This window comes from Cariama cristata, unplaced genomic scaffold (genome assembly GCF_000690535.1).
Source record: "Cariama cristata isolate BGI_N322 unplaced genomic scaffold, ASM69053v1 scaffold27539, whole genome shotgun sequence".
NCBI classification, from domain to species: Eukaryota; Metazoa; Chordata; class Aves; order Cariamiformes; family Cariamidae; genus Cariama; species Cariama cristata.
In genome coordinates, this window is record NW_009637913.1 from 1 (window position 1) to 22,886 (window position 22,886).

General features: G+C 36.4%; 1 protein-coding gene across 1 annotated transcript in view; it reads left to right on the forward strand.

The window, feature by feature from the left end:
* Positions 1-344: 344 nt before the first annotated feature.
* MTMR10 (myotubularin related protein 10) overlaps positions 345-22,886 on the forward strand; it is a 37,689-nt gene continuing 15,147 nt past the window's right edge. The window contains exons 1-5 of the mRNA XM_009708531.1: positions 345-446; positions 1,369-1,429; positions 14,973-15,109; positions 16,219-16,291; positions 18,458-18,600. Coding sequence (XP_009706833.1) covers positions 345-446; positions 1,369-1,429; positions 14,973-15,109; positions 16,219-16,291; positions 18,458-18,600 — 516 coding nt within the window. The remainder of the gene's footprint in view (positions 447-1,368; positions 1,430-14,972; positions 15,110-16,218; positions 16,292-18,457; positions 18,601-22,886) is intronic.

A 22,886-nucleotide genomic window follows, 5' to 3' on the forward strand; every position in this document is an offset into this window, starting at 1 on the left:
CCGGCCCGGAGCGGGGCCTGTGGGGCGCCCGGAGTTCTGCCCGGAGCTTCTCCCCGCTCGCCTCGAGGTTACCGGCCCCGCGGGGTCGTAAAGCAGCACCTGCGCGTCTCTGGAGGGGCCTCCGGAGAGCCATTGGAAATCCTCCGTCGCACAGGGAAACAAAAGCTGTGCGGTCGGTTTGAAGTGCAGCCTGTTGGTCTCTTGGTCTTGGAAGACGCACACAAACATAAAGTGCTCGTATGCTGGTGACGAGCCCAAACTGTGGTCGAGGAGCAGAACTTTTATCAAAGTCTTTTGTTGATTGAAACCAGCCAATGTGAGATTATTTTGGAAAGTTGTGAATAATGCGTCAGGTGTTTGGACTCGCTTTCCTCTTTGTGCCGGGTGGGATCGGCATTATCTGCCTTCGAACTGTGGAGTACTTTGAGGAGAAACAGCTGGTTCTTGTCTGTTATGCAAATAATTAAACTCTTACTGTAGCCATCGTTTCACATTTAAAACTTGGCTGATGGTGAAAATAAGAGAATGAAGTGTATATATATCAAGTATATATAGTAGACTACTATTTGTGGTGCATATAATATCAAGCATACTGTATGTACTATATCTACTATCAAGTAGAACCACCGGAATTTTTTGTGTGGTCTGGGTGAGCACTTGACAGAATGTGATTCTTATTTATTTTAGACAAGGCAGGACCTCTTCTAGTAACACATTTGACATGTTGGCTCACTTTTGCGTTTTCACCATTTCTTCGTAAAAGTGAAATGTCGATGCAACGTAGTTCTGGATATTCCTAGTCCTGGGAAATGGCAATGCAACTGTCAGTGCAGGGACCGTAGGCATTAAGGTTATTTCACTGAAGGTTCCAGTCTTTTTATAGAAGGTTTGAAATTTTTTTAAGGTTTGGAATAAAATGTGAGTAGGCTTGTATGTGTTCTAGGCCTTGGGTTTTTTGGGGAATTTTCGTATGTCGGAAAGTCATGCATGTTAAAAGTTGGTAGAGAGTTTTGTTCAAGCTTGAGTGTCCATGTCTGTGTAAAGCTTGTTGTAGGACTTGAGCCTTTATGGAATGTCAAGCCAAATTGTTTTTTGTTCTTCCTGTGACTTGTTATAGCCCAGGTTACACAATTAGTTAAACATTAGCACTTTAAATATTATATTATTCTCCTGGTACAAAGCTAAATGTACACAAAAATGTTAATGTCTTTACTAAAAACTGTTGCTATGATTGGACCCTAGCTTTTTAAGATCAGCTTTTTAAGTTAAAAGAACTTTCTGCTTTGCCTGAATAGATCGGGCTTGTGTCTGTCTATAAAGTTCTGATTCTTAAGTAAATTCTCTTTTTTTTTTTTTTTTTTTCTTCAGGCTGAAGACCATATAGCGTCAGAACCAAGGATTAAAAAACTGGAACCTGTACTTTTGCCAGGTAGGCATAAATTGGGAATTTGACAGATACCTCAACAAGGATATATTTAAGCATTTTGTTTATGATGATAGAATTAGTAAAATGTAAATAGTTCTCCCTGGTTTAATGTGATTATTGATTTTGGAATATTTTAATCTTAGCATGCTCCTTGAGGGAATATAACTTCTAAGTAGGAAAATCTAATTATATTTGTGTCTGTAGAAAATTGTTCTAACCTGTGTGAAATACTAAATAAATATATAGGTAATTTTGCTTATGTAATGATTTAGTATGTGTGGAATAACATCTTGGTTTTGTTGCAAGTATTTGAAATGAAACTGCTGTAAGTTTTGTAACATTTATGACACCTTTTGGAAGACTACTAGTAATTATATATTTGTCAGATAGTCAGACCTTTACCTGTGTGCAGAACCCACTACTATAGCATGTGTTGTAGTCTTCCTTTACTTTAAAGGAAAATATCCATAGAATTTCCAGTAGGTAAGAATGATTGACTTCTGTATTGGAAAACTTCTAATGCCATCTTTATTCATTTACTCTTATTGAATATGTAGCTGTTACATAATTTTGGAATTTGTAAGTGTCTTTAAACTTATGCAGAGTAACCTTTTTAGTGTGTGGATGAGAAAAGCAATGTTTTTATTATTGTTCATGATTACATATTTATAAAAATGAAATAATCTTTGGTAAATGACGTTTTGATCAATGAGGATTTCTAAAAGCCTTTTACAGACACCAAAGGAACAATCTGCTATTCTTAAGATTACTTTCTTTGCAAACTGTACATCACAGTTATAAATTTGGCTTGCTGTTTTTAAGGGCAATTTTGAGTTTAAAACAATGCTATTCTGTATTTTTTTTCTTAGCATTCAGATTATATGACAACAAATAGGAATTTACACACACATACTAATGTAGGAAGCTACTACTATCATGTTGTCTAAGTTGATAAAACATGTTAACTTTCAAAGTGATCAACAGAATAAACAAGTTACTCTTAGAAAATAGTTTCTGTCACTACTTTGTATGGGACTGTTGTTAATTAAGCGGTACTGATTGATACGTGATAGATCCAGTGAGGTACCTTAAGCTTAAGAGGCTGAAATATTATGAAGAGGTTCAACTGAAAGAGTAAATAACAACTGACACTCTTTATGAAACAAAATAATATAGATTTTACTTGAGGCATAAATACCTTAAAATACATTGCTAAGATTGCTTGGTATTTGAACTACAGTTACATTTTTATGCTCACAAGTGAGGTATCTTAAGCTTATGAGGCTGAAATATTATGGAAGAGGTTCAACTGAAAGAGTAAATAACAACTGACACTCTTTATGAAACAAAATAATATAGATTTTACTTGAGGCATAAATACCTTAAAATACATTGCTAAGATTGCTTGGTATTTGAACTACAGTTACATTTTTATGCTCACAAAACTTCTGCTTACCACTTGGCTTCTTACTCGTTATGTTGCAGTTGATATTAATCCAAGGTCTTTGACTCACAAGGAAGTGACTGCATGTTCTTCTCTGAGACATTCCACAGAAAATGCAAGGCAGTACAAGATTGCTTTTCTCAATGTAACATATCTTGCCTTTACCGTGGGACACGTGCATGAGCAGTTATAGAAAACAACTTCTATGCAGTAAATTTTTGCAGTGTGGTTCATTCTTTATTTGTGAAACTCTGAAGTACACTTAAAATGGTGCTGACTGAGTTTGTTTTTTCTCAACTGACTTATATTTATCCCATGTTTGCATCATTTCCCTTGTCTGTACTGTCTTTGAAATCAGTGTTTGATGGCTTTTGGGACATTTGTAGTAAGTTGCCCCAGGTTATCTATACACCAGTTGAAAGTGTGAGTCACTACAGAATTATTATTTCCACCTCCGTATCATTCCAAGGTGTTATTTTGAATGATTTCATCATGAAATTCACTGCTCTGTACAGCCACAGAGTAGCTCTGACAAAATATTTTTTTGTGAGCATCAGTTGGGGGCGGGGGGAGGGGAAGCGGGGGGAGTTGGGAAGTGACTTATTTTAAATGACTTAAATGAAACTCTTCCTGTTTAAAGTTAAGCACCGGCCTAAACACATTTTTTTGTTTGTTTGTTTCTGTCATCAAATGGTGCAGTAGAAAAGTGTATAAACGAGTACACATTGTACTGTTGGATAGACTGGCTTTTGGATTTGTCATAATCCAAGTTTCTGGCCAAATTCCAACTCATTTAATCATGTTAAGGCTGACTTGCACTCCCTTGCAAGTACGGTTTGAGTATGGTATTCCTAATATCTCATCCTTAATAGTTGTGTGAAATTGCTTTTGCTCTCAGGAACAGAGTTAAACTTGAGTGGCTGAATGTTTATTATGCTGCTTTAATGGGTGGAGTTTTTAAGGAGTTCTTTTGGAATTAAATTATATTAGCACAAGCAGTTACTGGCTTTAGCAGTCTTCGCAAACTGCAAATAGTTGTATTAAGCTTTTGATTCCTAAAACATGGTCGCTTAGAGGGAGTAGCTTACAAAAATTGAAATTCCAAAGTAGCTAAATGCCGTCCTGTCTAATTTGTATTTCTGTGCAGTGGAGGTTAGGAGAGGGAGTTGCAGACATGGCAATAATATGAGTCAGTTTACAAAATGAGGAGGTCTTTGTTTTTTAAAAAAAAAAAAATAAAAAATTAAAAAATTGGAATTTATATTGGAATCAACTTGTAACGTGTAGAGTTTATTTTTAAAGTTTCCTCTGGTGCCCAGAGGAATAGAGATGTGTCTTTTTAGCTTTGGAACAAAAGCCTGTATTCTCATGGAAGTGTGTGCCATGAGAAGGGTGATGTATTAGGAAATGCAACAAACATCATTTAAAGCAAGTAAAAACCTTAGTTGTAAATGGCAACACTGATACTGCAGTAGGGAAAAGCAAATAACTTTATAGAATTTGGTATAATTGCATTCTAAAACACATGATACAGGTTTAAGATGGAGTTAAAATGTTTTCTTTTTCTTTCTGCAGTTCCATTCTCCTGCTGTAGCTCTCTGATCAAGAGTTTTTGCGGAGTTAGTTGAAGAGTGGGTCTGTGTAATAGTTTCACTTTTTTTTCCTTTGTTTGTTTGCATAGCTTGTTTTATAAGCATATCAAAGAGGAAAAATAGAGAAATATTAGGTAGTCTACGAGTGAGTCTGTTAAAGTGCCTTGCCTGGCTAGTAGGAAATTAGCTTGTGTACTTTAGGGATAAATGAAGTTAAAGTTGTTAAACTGGAAGGTGTGTCGTCTTCTGGGAATCGATTGTAGCCTCTCTTCCACAACAGGGTCTGTAGCATTTTTGAGACATCAGCTTAAGCATTCAAAAAAATTGTACAGCGTAACTGGAATGTAATGCAGTGTGTGTTTTCGTGATTTGAATGGCAAAGCAGTGTTCAGAGAGGTGCAGTACATGAGTGAATAATGAACCAGTCCAGTGTCTGTACTGTAAGCAGGGCGGCACTGTGGTTTAGGCAAGATCAGGTGAAAAGGTCCTCACTGCTGCTCACACAGGATGCTTTGCAGGAGACTGTGTACCTAATGGAACATCTGATTAAGTGTGAGAAAAGAATTGTTCTTCCTGAATCTTAATACCCGCTTGTAGTAATTATTTTAATGTTGCTCAGTATATTAATTTGCTAGTAGATTAAGTTAGTAGTTGTTGCCTGTAAGTTTTTACCAAATAACTAGAAATTGTTTAGTTGCTTTTGATTTTAAAGGTTTATACAGTAAAATTATAGAAGTAATTAGAATGGTATTTTTTTATCTTTGAGACTTGCTCATGTTAAGGCAAGTTAAAGGAATATTGGTGGTGAGGTGCTGTTGCAAGGCAGTTATTCATAGTCTCTTGTGTCTGCACCATGTTTCATGATCAGATTGTAGAAGTCCACTTCAGTGCCATCGTTGGTGTGCGATCACACCCGTGGTGGGTTGACAAACAGGCCATCAGGATGGCTGGACTGGGTCAGATGTCACCTCTTGCTGATGGCTGCCAGCAAGCGTGTGGGAGGAGGGAAGAACAGGAGAAGCAGCACTTGTAGCTGCTTGTTTTGCCCTCCCTGCTTCCTTCACTGTGTGGCGTGGGGACTTTGCTCTTAAAGTAACGTAATGGGGGAGGTCCAAGTGAGGAGTTAGAGCATCACAGAGACGGTGCTATCATATTTAATTCCTCTTGCTGGCTCTTTCTTACATGAATGTATCCAATTGCTTTCTATAGCCATATAAATGTCTATCAGAAATTCAGCAGTTTAATTATATGGTGTTACAAACTACCTTTATCTGTTTGTTCTCAGCTTACCACCATCTAGTTTCTTTGGATAAATCCTGTTTCTGACATGACACAGCAAACATCAAACCATATTCCCCCATTCCATGTGATTCGTGATTTTTCAGACTTGTGTCGTATGTCCACTCTGTTTTGCTTCCCTCTAGCTTAGTTGTCTTAGTTGCTTCTAAGAAGGAAGCTTGCGATATCTTTATCATCCTTTTGATTACCTCTGAACATTTTCCATTTGTGCTGTGTTCTTGTTGATGTGGAATTACGTATTGTGTTCAAGATTTTTGCCACTGGATTTGTTCAGCTTTTATCTAATAATGCCAATCTAATTGGCTTTGCCACCTGCTTTTTGGGTTTGGTTTGCTTTTTGTATACATGTGCCCTTAGATAGGCAACTGATTGTAGAAACTTAATTGTGAGAGGTTTTTAAGACTGTATCGTGGAAAGTTTTAATCTTTTAGAAGTGTCTGGTTCTCTTGCAAGTTAGCTCCCAGCTCTTTTTCTATTTTTTTCCTGCTTTCTGCAAATCCTTAGTACATAAAGTCATGTGTTCCAGAGCAGCTGCAACACATCTTGTGATAGGAGGAGGAAAGTACACTTTTTGGTGAGGCACCCTTGTGCGTTACTACCCCAGGTATGTTCATTCCTGACTGCTTTAAACCCCTGCACCTCTTTCTTGGTATTTCCATTTGGTTGGTGATGCCCCAGGGCTGGAGAACAGAGGTCATGGTGTTGCAGTGTGAGTGCATGATGCCAGCACTGTGACCCAGTGGGGCAGGGGAAATAGGGACCAAGTTACTGAGGTTAATGTGTAACCCCGAAGACTTGACAAGTCTACTTTTCTTCTGTACTAGGAATCATTTTCGTTTAACACCTCAAAGGGGACACTGGGATCGTTTAATTGCTTGGTACAAGTAGTAACGCTGTTACTGTCAGTGCCTCTTTCCTCCTGTATTTCTGGAATGAGTTGTTGATATTGAAGTAAATATTGCTTGATCTGTTAAGGACGTTTGTCTGCTGATGGTGAGTAGTGATAGCTGTCAATGCTGATAATAACCGAATAGAACTTCTATGAAGTCAGTTCCTGATTTTTTCCAAAGCATATTCAGTTGTTGATTCTCATTTCCAGTGTTGTGGTGTGCTAGCCAAGGCTCTCTTACTCATTGTGCAGCTGATTAAGACATCATATTGCAGGGTTAAGGTTTTTTCCCTGCATTAAGTTTCTTATTTGAAATTGAAATGTTACTGTAAAAGTTTGTTTATTTGTTTTTAAAGTTAGCATGTGATATTAGACAAGTATGTGAAATAGCTTTGTAATTGCAACTCATTTTCAGGCATCAGTGTCATACAAGAGCATTAAATTATTTTCAACATTTCAGAATGGCCAGATTAGAAAATCAAAATAGCAATTTGGAAAGTAATACAATCCACTAAAGCTTTTCTAAAGTAAAAGTGTTTTGGGTTTTTTTAGCCTACACCAAGAAGGCTACCAAAAGTTTTATTTAAATAAATTCTGAGTTTCAAATTCTAGATTTGAAATCCAAAACAGCAGCTTTCTGCAAAGTAATCTTTCATACTGTAAGAAGTTTAAAAATGAACCAAGCATTTGACTTATATTTAGAATAAATGAGGCATCACTTACAGTAAGTGTATAGTAAATACTCTATTATAGCTTTTTTGTTTGTTTGATTCAAAGTAAATTTTCAGGCATACTTTGGGTTCAGTTAACTACTTGTTTTGTTTTTGTTTTTGCCTTTTTTAAGGATTGGCATGGTGCAAGTACTACCAAGGCAGTCTGCATGTAGAATCTTAAGTTCCAAATACAGTCTTAAAAGTGAATTTTACTGGATGGAGTCAGTTTGTTCTGCTTTCTTTGTTATGAATACATAGAGGGCATTTCTTAAAGTTTCTGACTAGTAATATATTTTAAGTATTTGTAAATATCTACAAAAATACTTTCGGATTTGCAACAGGTTAGCTGTTGGGCAATATGGAAATCCTTATTTAAATGTGGAAGGATGAGCATACTTTAAAATTAAATATTTTAATGTTTCTGCATGTGCATTCTGTAAAACAGTTCCAAAGTAGTTGGTTTCTACCTACTCTGTCCCACATATTTAATGCCACAAGTCATTAAAGTCCAGAAAGAAGATAAAATATTAGTGTAGATTCTGAATTGTCAGCTGTCCAAACTACTGGGGTTTTTGTCTCCTGGCAATTACGTTTGCAGTTACATTTCCAATGAAGCAAGTCTTCAGCAAACTAATTTCTAAGGAACTTGTGTTTCTGTATTGATTTACTTCTTAAGCCAAACCTGGGTAATTTAAGCTAGACCCAGTAATATATTACAAGTTCAGAACAGCATCTGTAACTTGTATTGGTGACATAGTTAGAAAATAGCAGGCTGAAAACCACAGTCCTCTCAAATTGTTACTGATTATATTGTTTAGGCAAAGTCAGGCTTTGGGAATCCGTAGTTTATGTAGCCAGACTAAAAATATGCAAAACACAAAACACTCTCCCTCCTCACTAGCTTGTCTATTGTTCATGTTGCAGAACTCTGACCAAATCATTGCTAAAACTTTGGAGGGGGGGAAGGCGTTGGTGATAGAGTTATCTTAATTTGACCTAAAAATACATCTTGATGCTAAGAGGAGCTGTCTAGTATTCCATTTTTCTCACCACAGGTGTGTGTTCCTATTAGCTACTTGGTGCTGACACTTTTTTGTGCAACCAAGGAACAAACCAGATCAGAGTGCTAATTCAGACGACATCAGGACTGACAAAAAAAGGAAGAAAAATACATGGTTAGAATTATTTTCAACTGGATCAAATCTCTGACGTGACTAAAAATCTTTCACAAATGGCAGTGCCAGCACAGGGGTTGAGGTGGGAATGAATGTTGAATATGGAACTGTTTCCATTTTAGGAGTAATGCAAGTTGCTGGACTAAGGCAACTCTGTAATCATGATGAGCTTTTTAATCTGCTGTGATACTTTGTTTTGAATCTAGTTGGTAATGAGAGCCTTGCTCACAAGGGATGTGCCATTCTTGCCATGCGAACTCCCGTTAGTTGCCTGCTCTATGTTCTTGTGTCCTTCACTGGGTTTCTTGGGAGCAGGAGAAGCTTGTGTGGAGCACCCCATCCTAGTTCGGAAAAGCAGTTATCTTTTCAGATCCCTCCCGTGGTCGATGTCTTTTGCAGGGTTCACAAAGATTAGCCATTATTGGACAGATACTGAATTTTAATCTTGCTATTGTGCATGGGAAAAGAATAATTGTTCTTCGAAGACTTTTACCAAGAAGTCTTTACTTTTTTGCTACTTTTTCCTTACTGAGCATTTCTAAAATTTAGCTAAGCTCTTGTCATGCTCTTTCTCTGTTTCTTAGCACACTAGAGAAGCTATACAATATTAATATATGGTATTTTAATAACAGTTTTTCTAATCAGATTGGCGAAGCAAGCTCTTTTGGTACTGTGTATTTAAAATGCACCACTCTCCAAGCAGTGGTTAGAGTTGTGTTTTGACAGAAATCCCAGGTTCTTCTGTTAAAAATTAATGCGAATAGAATATATCCAAATTGTTTTTCATTCGACAGTAGTCACAATATTGAGCTGTCCTTTTGCAACAACATTTTTACTTTATGTTTTTTTTTGGTTTTGTGGGGGTTTTTTGTTTGTTTTTTGTTTTTTCTTTCTGCAGATGTACAGAAAATTAATGTAGTTATTTTTTAACTAATGGTGAAAGTGTTGGAAAATGGTTTGGGGGGAAAAAAAAAGATGGGTGATAACTACAGTAGTATGCAGCCTTTTTTGCCTTTAAATACTTTAAATCCTTAAATACATTGTAAGAGCTCATGAAAATCAGAAAATATATAAAAGGCAATTATTTCATGAGCTTACAAATACTTTTTTCTTAAGTTTGGAAGTGGCTGAGCACACTGAACAGAAGATTCATTTAGAAGTGGATTAGAGACATTTACATCTAAATGCTTGGTGCATACTAATAAACTCATACAATTTTGGTATTCTCTCTACAAGACAACAGCTAAGAAAGGGCAGCTAAATGGGTGAAGATGTTCTAGATTTCAGTTACTTATTAATGAAGTTTTTATTGGAAATTCTTACTCAGAAATTTACAAAAGTTAATTATTTGCCAAGCATTTTGGAGCAATTTTAGACTTAGATATTTCTAAATGCAAGTGAGCTCGGTAAGGTGCATTTTAAATGATTCAATAGCTACTTGAGTTAACTCTAGCTTTTCTACTGTGAACTTTTTAGACTATCACATAAACAAGCTGTTTTTCTGTTGTCTTAATTGGGTATAATCACTATCAGCATTATAAATGTGTATTCAGGTGCTAGGTTTTAATGAATTCAGATAGGAATTATATGACCATATAAAGTCCTTAATATACCCTCTGTTGTCCTTATGTCTATTAGACCTTAAATGTATACTAAACATATTGAGATTTTGATACAGAACTTCAATGCACATTAAAGAAAGTTTATAGTAGTAAATCTATTCTTAAGCTTCTAGTATAGCATTGAAAAAGTTTCCTTAGCAATACGTAGGGTACCTGCAAACTTTTTGAGTCTGTAGGATTTGCATTGTTCATTTATGGAGTCTGACTTCAGCCATTCATTCCCTCTAGCAAGTATCAGGTTCTTAATGTGCTGGAAATATTGCATATTAGCATTTTAATGTATGTATATATGCATGTGCTCTGTTTTTCTGTGTATGTGTTGATGTGTATGTGTGTATATATACACAATACAGCATAAATATGTCCTTGTAAACTGCTCAATTACTTTATTTCATTGTGCAGCATTTTTGTATTCAGTCAGTATTGTTTGATTTGTTGAATACTGTTCAGTCTGTTTCACCTCATATGTCAGTAAGGTTGTGGTCCTAGATGCTATTCAATAAGCCTACTTCCCTGAAAACGAAGATTTTAAGATAAGCTGTTCTGCTATATTCCTTCTGTATCCATAGGCAGGAAAACTGTGCTAGAAACTCTTCTGGATGGAAAGGTTTGGCAACTGCTTCAATGAGCAACTCAAAACCTGGAAATTACTTCAAGTGTCTGTCTTTGTTGGCATGTTTCTTGAACTTTAAGCTAAGATAATACAGAATCTTAAAATAGCAAATATGAGAACTGGCTATATAGGTGGAAGAGGATTATTTATGCATCTTCTACTGCTATAAAGAACCCAGGCCCTTCTCTGTAGAGAAAATACAGAAATTTCCAATTACAAGTTCTAATGCAGTGCTAATTCTAGCAGTTTGTGCTTAGTTTTTCAGATCTATCAAATTTCCTTATTGTCCGATTGCTGTTACTGATAACAAATACTGATAAAACTGGCACAAAATACACAAAAATCCTAAGAAAATTTTTTAGATATTTTGTGTGATCTGCATGTATACAGATTATTAGATCCAGAGTTCCTGATAGTAAGTTCATAAGATAAACAAAAAAATCAAACTTGATCCTGTGGGGCATGGCACCAAAAAAGACAAAAATATTGTTCAGTAGTAGGCAAAATGATGCAGAACATAATTTATTTTAGGATGTTACTGATTAAGGATTGCATTTTCAAATTTTTCAGAAATAAGTTGCCCTGAAGCCTAGACCAGACTCACTTAGTATGACTGCAGGCTGGGGAGACAAAATTGGTGCTGTTGCATGACAGCTGTGATACCTATTGATCACCGGTTCTGCTGATCACTGAATTCGGCATTTTTAGTTGTGCCTCTATCTCCAGTTCCCATGGGTGCATGCTCTGCTTTCTGAATTATATTTAGATTGTGGTGGGTTATGCATTATGGTGAATTAGACACATACCATGAATTCTCTTAATGTCCAAAATATAAGACAGTCAAATTGCATGTGTTTTTGGGAGATTTGGCAGAATTTTTCTGAAGTTGAATAAGTACTGAGGCTGTGTGTTAAGTGGAAGGTGTATTAGCTAGGTGGATCCTTCAGTATTTTGTGTTATTTTTGTGATTCATTTATACAATGTAGAAATGTTTTTATTAAATGTGATTAGACTTTATATATAAGGGTGGCAACCTGTAATTTTTCTTCTGGTTTCCTGTCAAAGTTTAAACAAACTGCTCTTGTCTCCTGAGATCATTCTTTAACTGTTGGAGTCACATGGAAGTGTTGACTGCTGTTCCGTGTCTGGAACAGCTTGTGACTGTTTACTGGAAAAAAGCAGCAGCTACATTGTAAAAATGTGCAGTGTAATATCTCTGAATAGCTCTGTTGACACTTATACAGAAAAATCACCTACTCGACTACAAATACAAGAAGGGTTCATTGTGCAAGACCAATGTGTACTACTTATGTTGATTATCTACTTTCCTAAATTTGAATTTGGAAGGTTTGCACCTTTTTATACTCCTCATTATAGACATCCAAATGAAGGATAAAAGCAGAGTCAATATAAAATTCCAAACCTGCATTTAAAAAAAAAAAAGTTCAGTTTCTAAAGGCTTTTGAAAACTCCATCTATTAAATTTGCATTGCAAACTTTCTCATGCTTCATTATAAATGTTTAAATCCTTCAGTTGAAATTGGGATGCATGCACTCCCTGCCTTGCCATATTATAATACTCAGGTTCAAATCAGACAGTTCTGTGTTAGGATTATAAATTTGAGTACAAAGGAGAAGCTAGGCTGGGAAATCCAGAATGTGTTTGTGTTGGATGAAATGAGAATAAATGAAGTTGCACTAAAATAGGATTAGTATTAACAAGTTGTAGTGTAGCCACACAATTATGAGCAATGGAGGAGGGAAGTAAAAAGGACTGGCTTTGGTAAAAAGAACGATGTAGCAGGTATGTTTTAAACTGTAGTAGATTAAAATTGAAGAAGTTTGCATGGGTCTTTCATTTTGCTACTGTTTTGTAGCATCAAAGACATGAAGTACTGAAGTAGTTTGGTAATAGTAATTTGTGGTTTTAGCAGGAGTGTCTCCTGTGTGATATTAAAAAATATTACACTTGATAACAGGTAAGAGAATGTTATAGGGAGAGAAAAATACCTGTGGAAGTTGCACTTCATCTGTGCAACTGAGAGGGGGAAGAATAAAAACTATTCAGGTTTAGAATGACTGACTCTGTGGAGAGGGGAAGCTTCACAGGCAGAATGTGACTGAGAACTTGATATTGAATAGCTGAAGATTAACACCAGCTGTGAGAAGGAATTGCTTTAATATACAGTTTGGGCTTTTGCAGTTACTTAAGTAAATAGCTTATTAGAAAAAAATACTGGGCATTAAGAAGTTTCAGGCCAAACAAGTATTGAAACATTTTCATTACAGAAAATTACTTCTGTTTGACAGAAGTAGGGTATGTCATTCTCCTGTACCCCATTATAAGACATTGTTTTCAATTGCTGTGTACTTGGCTGAACTTTTAACTATTTGTACTGAAGCTGTCAGTCAGATTTATTTTTTTTTCAAATTCAAGAGCTTGTTTAATCACAGTTTAGACACGTTTGAGAAAAGACTTTAAAGCTCCAGCCCATCTGTCTATAGAGCATTTCCACAGCTCTTGCCCCACATCTAGGATAGATTATGCATGTATGTAATGACCACAGGTCAGTGAAACTTGTCCCCTTACATCTTCAAACAGTCCCAGAATACTCAACATAATTCTGCGAGCTCAAGGCTACAGGGTTAGTCCAAGATATTTTTGTAGCAGTTTATCATAAGTGAACTAAAAGCAGGGACTCTGTTTGCTGCTGCTCTTAGTGACTTCCAGGCTGATACCTAATCATTTTGGGGACAAGAGAGCTAGTAGGGCAGCTTAGCTAAGTAGTTTAGGATGAGGAACATGTGCAGAGACTGAGTCTCAAGACTAGCTAATGGTGCATTTTCGCTCAAGCATTTGGAATGCTAAAGACAGTTCTTTGAATGTATAGTTACTTGGGTGCAGTGATAACTACTTGAGGAAAATACCTTCTCTAGATCAGGTGACAGATGGGAGATTTATTCGAAGCTATATCCATACTCATTGGGTGTACAGGTAACTGATTGCTGCCACCATAGTCACCCAAAGAACGGACTGTGTTCTTGCAAAGCGTAGGACATGCTGAGATGACATTTTGGGCAACTGCGACTAAATATGCCCAACCTATTATGAGAAAATTAGGCTTTAGCAATCTTTAGTCCTTAGTCTTTTTTAAACAATAAACCTACAACCAGTATAAAATTACACTTTTCTTGAGCACATTTCCTCTCCCACGCTATTTGTGGTAGACAGCAGCAGAAGGAGGTGCTTCATCTGCTAACAGAAGCAAAAGCCCTATAGAGGTGTAAAATAAATGACCAAGTTCACTTCCTGAAGTAAGAATGAAATTACTATTTAGCTTTCAGAAACCTCTGTTGTGGAACTAAAAAGTAACATTATGTGTAGTGATTTACTTTTTCTCTTTAAATGATCATCAGTCTCATTTGCCTGTATGCTTTTTTATTTCATAGCTTATCCCAGACAAATTAGCATAATTTTTTTCTTCATTTGGATCTTCTGTTTTGCAAAAGCAAATGGTTGGTCTCCTTCATTAGATGGTCACAGTAGAAACTTTGAAATGATGAGGAGTGTTTAATGTGTTTGTGTTCTAGTTTTTCTTTTATGAAATCACCTGAAAATCTCTTTATAAATGGAAAACTAGATGTGGACTGATTATTCTGAATTCATGAAGGTCATAAAACTCTTTACAGTACTTAACAATAGCTGGCTAATTTCAGGTTTTAAAATATATACTAGCTGAAGTACATGTATGTATGCCTTTGTTTAAAGGACAGTGTTGTCCAAATCAATGAATTTTTAATAGTGAAGATTTTGATCTCTGAGTATAAGGAAAGTGGTGGTGTGTGGGTTTTTGTTGTTTTGGTTGGTTGTTGGGGGGGGCGGGGGGGGGGGGGGGGGGGGGGTGGGTTTTATCGGGGCCCCCCCTCCTGCCGTGGGTGGGATTTGGTGGTGTTTTATGTTTGTTGGTTTTGGGGGCTGTTTGTTCTACTTTTAACTACTGCATAATATTGTCTATTTTGGAATGGTAGCTTTCATTTTTTTTCCCTGGTGCGCTGTTAGTGAAACTCCAGGTTTACCCAGAAGTGGTATATAACTTGAAATGGGTAAAGAGTTAGGGGTTTCTTGGTACTACAGACTTAGAATTGTTGTTCCTGCAAGATATATATAGGCTTCTCTTTTCCCCCTTTTTCTGTTCTAGGTGAAATTGTGGTAAATGAAGTAAATTTTGTAAGAAAATGCATCGCAACAGACACAAGTCAATATGACCTGTGGGGCAAATTGGTTTGCACTAACTTCAAGATTTCCTTTATTACGGATGACCCAATGCCACTACAGGTTTGTTATTATTTACATCGCTACATCATGACAACAAATGTGATAGGTAAAATGGATTTAATTAGAATACGTGAATCTCTGTTATATCTGATATAAATATGATGCCTTCTAAAACAAAACAGGGTAAATGATGAGATTCCACTGTCCTCTTTTGAATGTGTTGCTGTTCCATCCCTTTGCTGAGAATATCAGAACAGAGCAAGTTTGAATATGGAAGCACAGCCAGCTCTATTTACCTCTGTTTATGGAGACTTCACTGGCAAGTGGTTTTACAAAAGGCAATGCAGGAATTATATAAAAACATGTTCCTCCTTGAAGAAGATCATTGGAAATGTTCCTTTGACTAGGCAAGTGTCAGATCAGCAAAGCCTTTAATGCATCCAAGTTTTACTGGCATTACTGCCAGAGGACAAAGTAACCATGAAATGGGTTTTCATTGTAGATGAAGCAACAAGAAAAGGGGAGAAAGAAACCAAGCCTTTGTCAAAGCAGAACGTGTGACATTCAGAACATCGATCAGTTTTTGAACAGCACAGCATACAGTACTGCTTGGAAATCCAAGTTGTGAGCTGTATGTTATTTTCAGTAGAGTTTTTTTCTTTCTTTTGGACTTTTAAAGGAAACAGTCCATTAATTAGGCATGTTTAAAGCTCTGAAAGTAGATAGATGCTTATTCAGTAATGGTTAGTAAGTTTCACCAAAGCTTCTTCAAAAAATTAATTTTTGACATGAAGTAGTTGTCAAAACTTATTTCTGAAAGTGGAATTAATATTTTTTCTTTCTATGGTTACAGTAATATTCGGAGATATATCTTTTTCTAACACTTCAGTGGTAGAAATTCAGTACAATTTTTGAGGCTAGTAAATTCAGTGCGAGTAGTACAGTTATCTTGCATACTCTAGTGGGATTTCTAAGCTGTTTGGTGTGTATTCACCAGCATGAGAGAGCTATTTCCACAACCTCTAATTGCCTGTGAATAGGCAAGGGTGGTTCATGTCAGAAAAGTCTAGGCATGCCTGATTTTTATCATAGTTTCTTCCAAGTTGTGCTGTATATCTGGTTGTGAACTGCAGAACTGCAATTAATGGCTATGAGTTCATGTCTTTCAGAAATTCCATTATAAAAACCTCCTCCTTGGTGAACATGATGTCCCACTAACATGCGTTGAGCAAATTGTCACAGGTATGTCAAAAATAGTTAAGTATGATGGCAGGCTTTAAACTTACTCAGTTCAAAACTGTTAGCTGCTTGTTAGGTTGTACAGAATTGTTAATGGTTAAGGTTTCATGTCATTAATCTTCCCTGATTTGAAGAATTTATTTTATTTAAAATTGGAATAAAAACCTTAAAAGCTGAATAAAACTTGAGATGCCATGCAGGAGAAATGTTTAGTTGAGTCTTTATATTGGTTTTAAATTTAACTACAATACTGAACCAACATGTGTTCTAGGATAGACAGTTGTTATAACAGTACAAAATTTCGGTAGTAGCTCCTTTATATTCAAGCATCTGAATCTCTTCCATTTAAATACACTAGATTGTAAAAGGCACATCACTTATACAATTTACACAAAGCTGGGATATCTGACAACATGAATGCTTGAGTTTTCAATGTTGTCTGATTCTTAGCAAGTTAGTAGCTAGTGGTCCTCAAATCTACAACTGACAGTAGACATCTTAATCTTAAGAAATAACTTGTAAAATACTTATTTTGAAGAACCAGTTTTTGATTTGGTGGATACTTTAGGCTAACCTAATTGTTAAGAATAATGTTTTTCATCTTATAGTTGAAGAATTTCATATAACTGATAATTTTTCAAATTTTTATTATGGCATGGGCTGTTAAACACTTGGTGATCTGACTGTAGGTAATTTAAATCATTACTTACAAGTTTTCAGTGCCCAAAGTTATTCAGTTATCCCTTTCCACTCTGGAAGCTGATTGTAATCACCATGAAAAGATTAATGTATATCTGAGGAAGAACATTATGAAGAAATGCTTTTTTTAAATGAAGAGGTTCTATTGACCTGTTACATGGTCTTGCGCTGGCCCATATTTCTTGCCCCTTTTTCAAAAATACCAGGTAGAAGTGACAAAACAGTAGCAGTATTGCAAATCTATTAATGACAGTTTTGTATGGAGAGATGTTTATAAATGGGGTGTTGCAATCTTTTTATTTAATATCTCATGCAAACGCTCATAGAATAAATTCTGCTAAAGAGGAGGGAAAAGCCAGCCAGCCTCAAATAATTGTTCTATTAATTATGTCCTGTCTCACATGAAGTGTGTCGCTCTTAAATGGTAGAGGACTACAGATAGCTTTTATTTTTAAACTTGAGGGCTGACAGATTCTAGATTCTTCTGTGCGTATTTCCCCAAACTGTCAAATAGCATGAGTGTTTGCGGTTTCAGTAGAAGAATGGTAGTAGTTCTCTAGGAACCCTTTCTGTTTAGCTTTTCGATTGAGGTTTGAAGCTCTGTAGAGGGAGATGGCAGTATTTCCTGCCACACATTTGGGGAGATTATTCTTCATTCTTCTGTTGTGCAGGTTTACTCTAAATTTAGTGAAGCATAAGCTTTTACTAACAGGAATTAAGGGGAAGTTTTCGCCCACACCGCAGAAGAGGTTGCTTGGTGGTTGTTATATTGAAGGTGAATAGCTGTGGGTGTCTTAAAACACTTGTCTTGAGTTCCCTGGAAGTACTTAAGTTTAACCCAGAAGATACCTGCAACCAGGCAGCTATGTCAATCACTCAACAGCTACATGCCCCAGTTTTCACAGTTACCACAAATAACATCTCTGTGACTTCTGTGATGCTTACTTTTTACAACTTAACTTTCTCTGTTTGAAAAGGAGATACACAGGCCAGGAGGCATAGGCTGTCTGTGCAGGGCTAGACCAGCTGGCAATTTACATTCTGGAGTTTTATGTAAGAAATAACGAGTGAATCTTAGTCTTAACTCCAGGACTTTTTTAAACATCCAAGTAAAAAAAAAAATAAATAAAAATCGGCATATATGCCAATTACTGTGCATCAGAAGGGTATTGCAGCATACACAATTAACTGTCTGGGAGCAAAAATTGCTCTTGGGGATACTGCATGTTAGTTTCTTGTTTGTGAAGTTGCTGATGGACAAAAATAATCTGAGCATACAGGAAACACTAATTCAGCCACTTGTTTGAAAGGATCAACATGAGATCCTAGAGATTTTCTACCTCAATTGAACAGTTGAAATATACTATTAAATGAAAAGCTGCTGATAGCAGCATTACTGTATCTATTTGAACCAGTCTTGTGTTGTATACTTAGAAAACACAGTCTAGGAACTTTATCTTTTGTTTACAGTGAATGACACCAAGAGGAAGCAGAAGGTCCTTGGTCCCAACCAAAAACTCAAATTTAATCCAACTGAATTAATAATTTATTGCAAAGACTTCCGTATTGTAAGATATCGTTTTGATGAAGCGGGTCCCGAAAGTGCAAAAAAGGTATTTTATCTTCTTATCAAATCCTACTTTGTAATCATTACATGTAACAACTGCTGTGTTAATAAGAATATTTTGTTTCATGTTTTGATAGAGAAGTAGGGGGGAAGAACTGTGAATTAATCACATTCTGTTACAGGAAAATATCTAGATTTTTAGTGTTAAAATTTAGGTAAAAAATTTAATGTGATGTATTAACCGTTTCTTTTCATGTAAGATAAACCTGCATTTCTTGTCATTAAACAAATCTTTTTAAAGACTGGAATTGAAATACTGCATTGCAGCTGTACAACAGATGTTTACATTTTTATGGAAAATGTTTGAAACTTTGATACATTTTCTGAAAGTCATAAGCTTAAATCTCCCATAGGTAAAATGTACTGTCTTTATATATACTCTTCTTATTTGCTTCATACAGCAAGTTCTCCAGCGAGCTCTTGGAATGACCAGTTTGTCTAATCTACATAAAACTATGTGCTCTTTCTCAACACTTTCTTAGAAAAGACTTGCATACCTCTTGACAAGCGGAATTACTTCTGTCTGTACATTCCTAGAAATTTCATTCCTTCCCCAGTTTTAACACTTGTTGTCATTAAGTCTCAACAAAATCGTACAATGTTATTTAACTTGGTACGGACCAGATAAGTTTCTGCTAATCAGAGGTGGTTGGTCTACATAACACTAGCTCACCAGCTTCCCTCTTCTGGATCGGTGCCACAGGTTATTTGAGTTACAGCTCCTCTGACCTCCATGGCACCACTTTGTTGCCAGGGTGGCACAGCAATCGTTTTGTAAGGAATGACCCAATTTGCTCACAGAGCTTAAGAATTCCCCTTCTCAGTAGGATAAAGTTTGAGCTTAACTGTGTTAAGTCCTAAGAACCATCTGCCCAGACATAAGTCTGTTTGCAGTTACCAACTGAGTAACAGATGAACCAGTTCATCACTTTTTCACCTCTTACTCTCTCATAGAGATCATAGATGGGCAGAAGCACAGTAATGAAGCAGACTGTTCATTCCTTACTCCTTTTCTAGGTTCCTTCCTGAGTGCTGCCCTGCTGTTTGTAACCTTTCGTGTTTGGCAATCTTTCAGCAGTCAATTCCCCTTTCACAGCTGCTCTGAAGTCTCCCCGGAGCAGCCTGCCTACTGCAGTATCTTTGTAGCAACTGTTTCTAACTGGCTGTCACAGCTAAAAAGAATGATTAGCTTGGAGGAGGGAGGAAGAGAGCATAAACTCAGCATCTCATTAACACTTTTTCTGCTGCATTTACTTTTGCAAGAGCAAAAAGTGAAATCTTTTCATGAAGGCGCTTGCTTAATACATTTATAATTACATGGTCTAACGTGATTTCTTTTGATAGGAAGAACAGGTAGTTTTAGAGATCCAGAAGGATCTGAATCTGTGTGGTTTAAAGATAGTACTGGTGGTGACCAAAAGTGTAACAGTTGCCATGTTCAAATATCAGAATGGGCTTACTAGAGGAGTGGAAGAAAACTTGTAGAAATCATAATATCAGCTGTGTGGTTACTATTGCCGTTTTCATGCATCAAGTAGGTTACTCAACTTTTTGTGGGTGTATCACAGAAACACACTTTTACTGAAGGGAGGTAAGGTTCTGTTAACTTAATCTAATGTTTCCATAAGAACGTTATTCTGTTACCATTAAAATATAAATGTCTAAAACCAGGAGGTCCTTAGATCACGTTTCTTCTATCAGGATTTTGCTTAAACTATTTTGAGGTGCTGGTGAACACAACTGGAATGGTCTTACAAGGCATATTGAATGGAGTTATTTTGTTCTTTCTGGCATTTAAATGGCATGCTAGCGTGACACTCTTCAAAGATTTTTATCTGGTTCTGTTCCTGCCCTTCAAGTAGTACAGCAAGGTTGTCCTGATGTTTAAAAACAAAGAAAGCTGGTCAGGCCTCCTTATAGTTCTGAAGGGCCTCTTTAATATATATTTACATCCAGCTATTTGTGCATGAAAACATTGGTAGCTATCTAATTGGAAATAATTCTGTGTGCATAACTTTTGTAAGGAGGACCAAGACTTAAAGTATATCTGAGTTCTGATGAAAAAGAATTCCTGCTTTTCTCTTTGGCTGAGTGTGCCAGCATTGTCTTCTGACCAAGAGAATGTTGTAGTAGAGAACTGACCATGAAGTCAGAGGTGCTGGATGGGAGGGGCCCGTGGAGATCATCTAGTCCACCTTTCTCTTCAGAGATGCCAGGATTAGATCAGGTTAGCTGTGGATTTGTCCAATTGTATCTTGAAAACCACGAAGGATGGAGAGCTTTCTCCCTCTGTAGGTAACTTGTTCTAGTACTGCATGTTTTTCCTGGTGTCCAGCTTGAATGTCCCTAGATGAGTTTCTGGCTGCTGCCCATTATGTCATCTGGCAAGACTGAGTCTGTAACTACCTTCCTGGTAGTGGTTTCCTGCAGTCTCATTATTGCACAGTTAAATGAGCCCAGTTTCTTCAAAAGATGTACTGCAGGACCATAGTCATCTTGGTAGCCCACCACTGGACCCTCTCCAGCTTCTCCTCTTTCCTTTTGACCTGGGGGCATAATCTCCAATAATCTCTCTGAGAAAAATCAAAAGAATTGTCTGCTGTATTTTTTTTTCCTCACAAATTTGCTTATGGTCATTTTGGACCTAGACATGAAGACCTCCTGAGCAAAAAAATGAACTGGATAAATTGTGCTTATGTGTGTTATGAAGATCTAGGGTGCTTAGTGTTGAGAAACTGCAAAACTCAGGATTTCTGTTGGAATCGGTGAATTGTGCAGGCTATAATTCAAATAATGTCTGAACTATGTATGAGAAGTTTTTTTGAATAAGGCTTTTTTTCACTTGGTTTTAAAATAAGCAGAAGGTAAGGTGATGTTACAGTTAGCACTAGAATCTCTGTTCTGTAAAGCAAGAGACCTGCATGTTGGTGCTTTATAAATCATAAATAGCTTCCTTTAGCAAACTTTACTAAATAGTCAGCTATACAAATCAGAGCAGGGAGATTTCTAACTAAATGTCATCCTGGTAATACAGAGGAGTATCATCCTATGAATAAAGCACTGGTAGGTCAAAATGAAATATCTGCCTACTAAAATATACACTTCAAACTGTGGGACTATAAATGTGTCTAACTTGTTGCCAGATGCTAGCAAATGTTCTGTTTCAAGCAATAGTTAAATAAATAAAAAACAACACACTTGGTAATTACTATTTTAAAATAAGCTTTAAATATATGTAACAGTTACAAGGAGAACAGATACTAAGTTTATAGAGTTAAGTAATTCTTATGCATAGTTCCTTGAATGTAATAAAATACTCAACAGCATTCAGTTACATAAACTGGTGTTGGCAAAGGGAATGTAATCTGTTCCTAGGGAAGTGTCTGAATTTGCTGAACAGGACATAAGGGAGAATAACCCTTACTAATTAAGCTGTCTCACTAAAACAGAGTATCCTGAGTCTCTTTTAGTAGTAAGTGTGAAAAGAAGGATCCAAGTTTGAAAGCAGTCAGGCTTCAGATGTGGACAGTCTGACTTGGTTACATATAGAGATGATACATGGGTAATATTGATAGAACATTCAGAGGTGTTTTTCTCTACCTTCAAGCAGAAACAAATTGGAAGAATACATTGGATTTTGAAGTGAATTACTTTATTTTGGGATAAATCATTATGAAGAAGTTTAAAAATCAGTTCTATTGGAAAAATACCTTCAACATTGTTCTTGCTAATAGAATACTGTCTCGTCATTAATCAGTCAAGTAAATATTTTCTTCCTTGTTTTTATGAATAGATATTTGGGAGACAAGAGTTAAGGAATAATAAAGGGAATGGAAACTTGTACTCATCACTACTTAGTTTAATTCTGTTTTGTCTCTAAAATAAAGCTATAGAGTCTCCAAAGGAAGGAAAGCCAGATGGGTGTGGGGGGAAGTGGAGGATGGGGAAGCAAGGGTAAGCAAGTTGGGGAAGTCTGAAGTTAGACAGTGTGAAAGAAGAAACATTTCACATTCCTTAAAGGAAAAGGAATTTTTTTGTTTGAAAAATCAAAACAAATGGTCAAACTGAAAACTCCTGCAAATTTCTAGCCACTACAATACTGGACTTTAGATGAAGAAATTAAAATATATGAAAAGGTGAAGCTTTAGATCTTATGACTGTTAGATGATGGATAGCGTGTTGCCTCACCATGCATACGAATCTTGGCAGTACACCAGAATGGCACACACCCTATAATCTCCTGTTTCCTAAATATATCTCCATTTTCTCAGT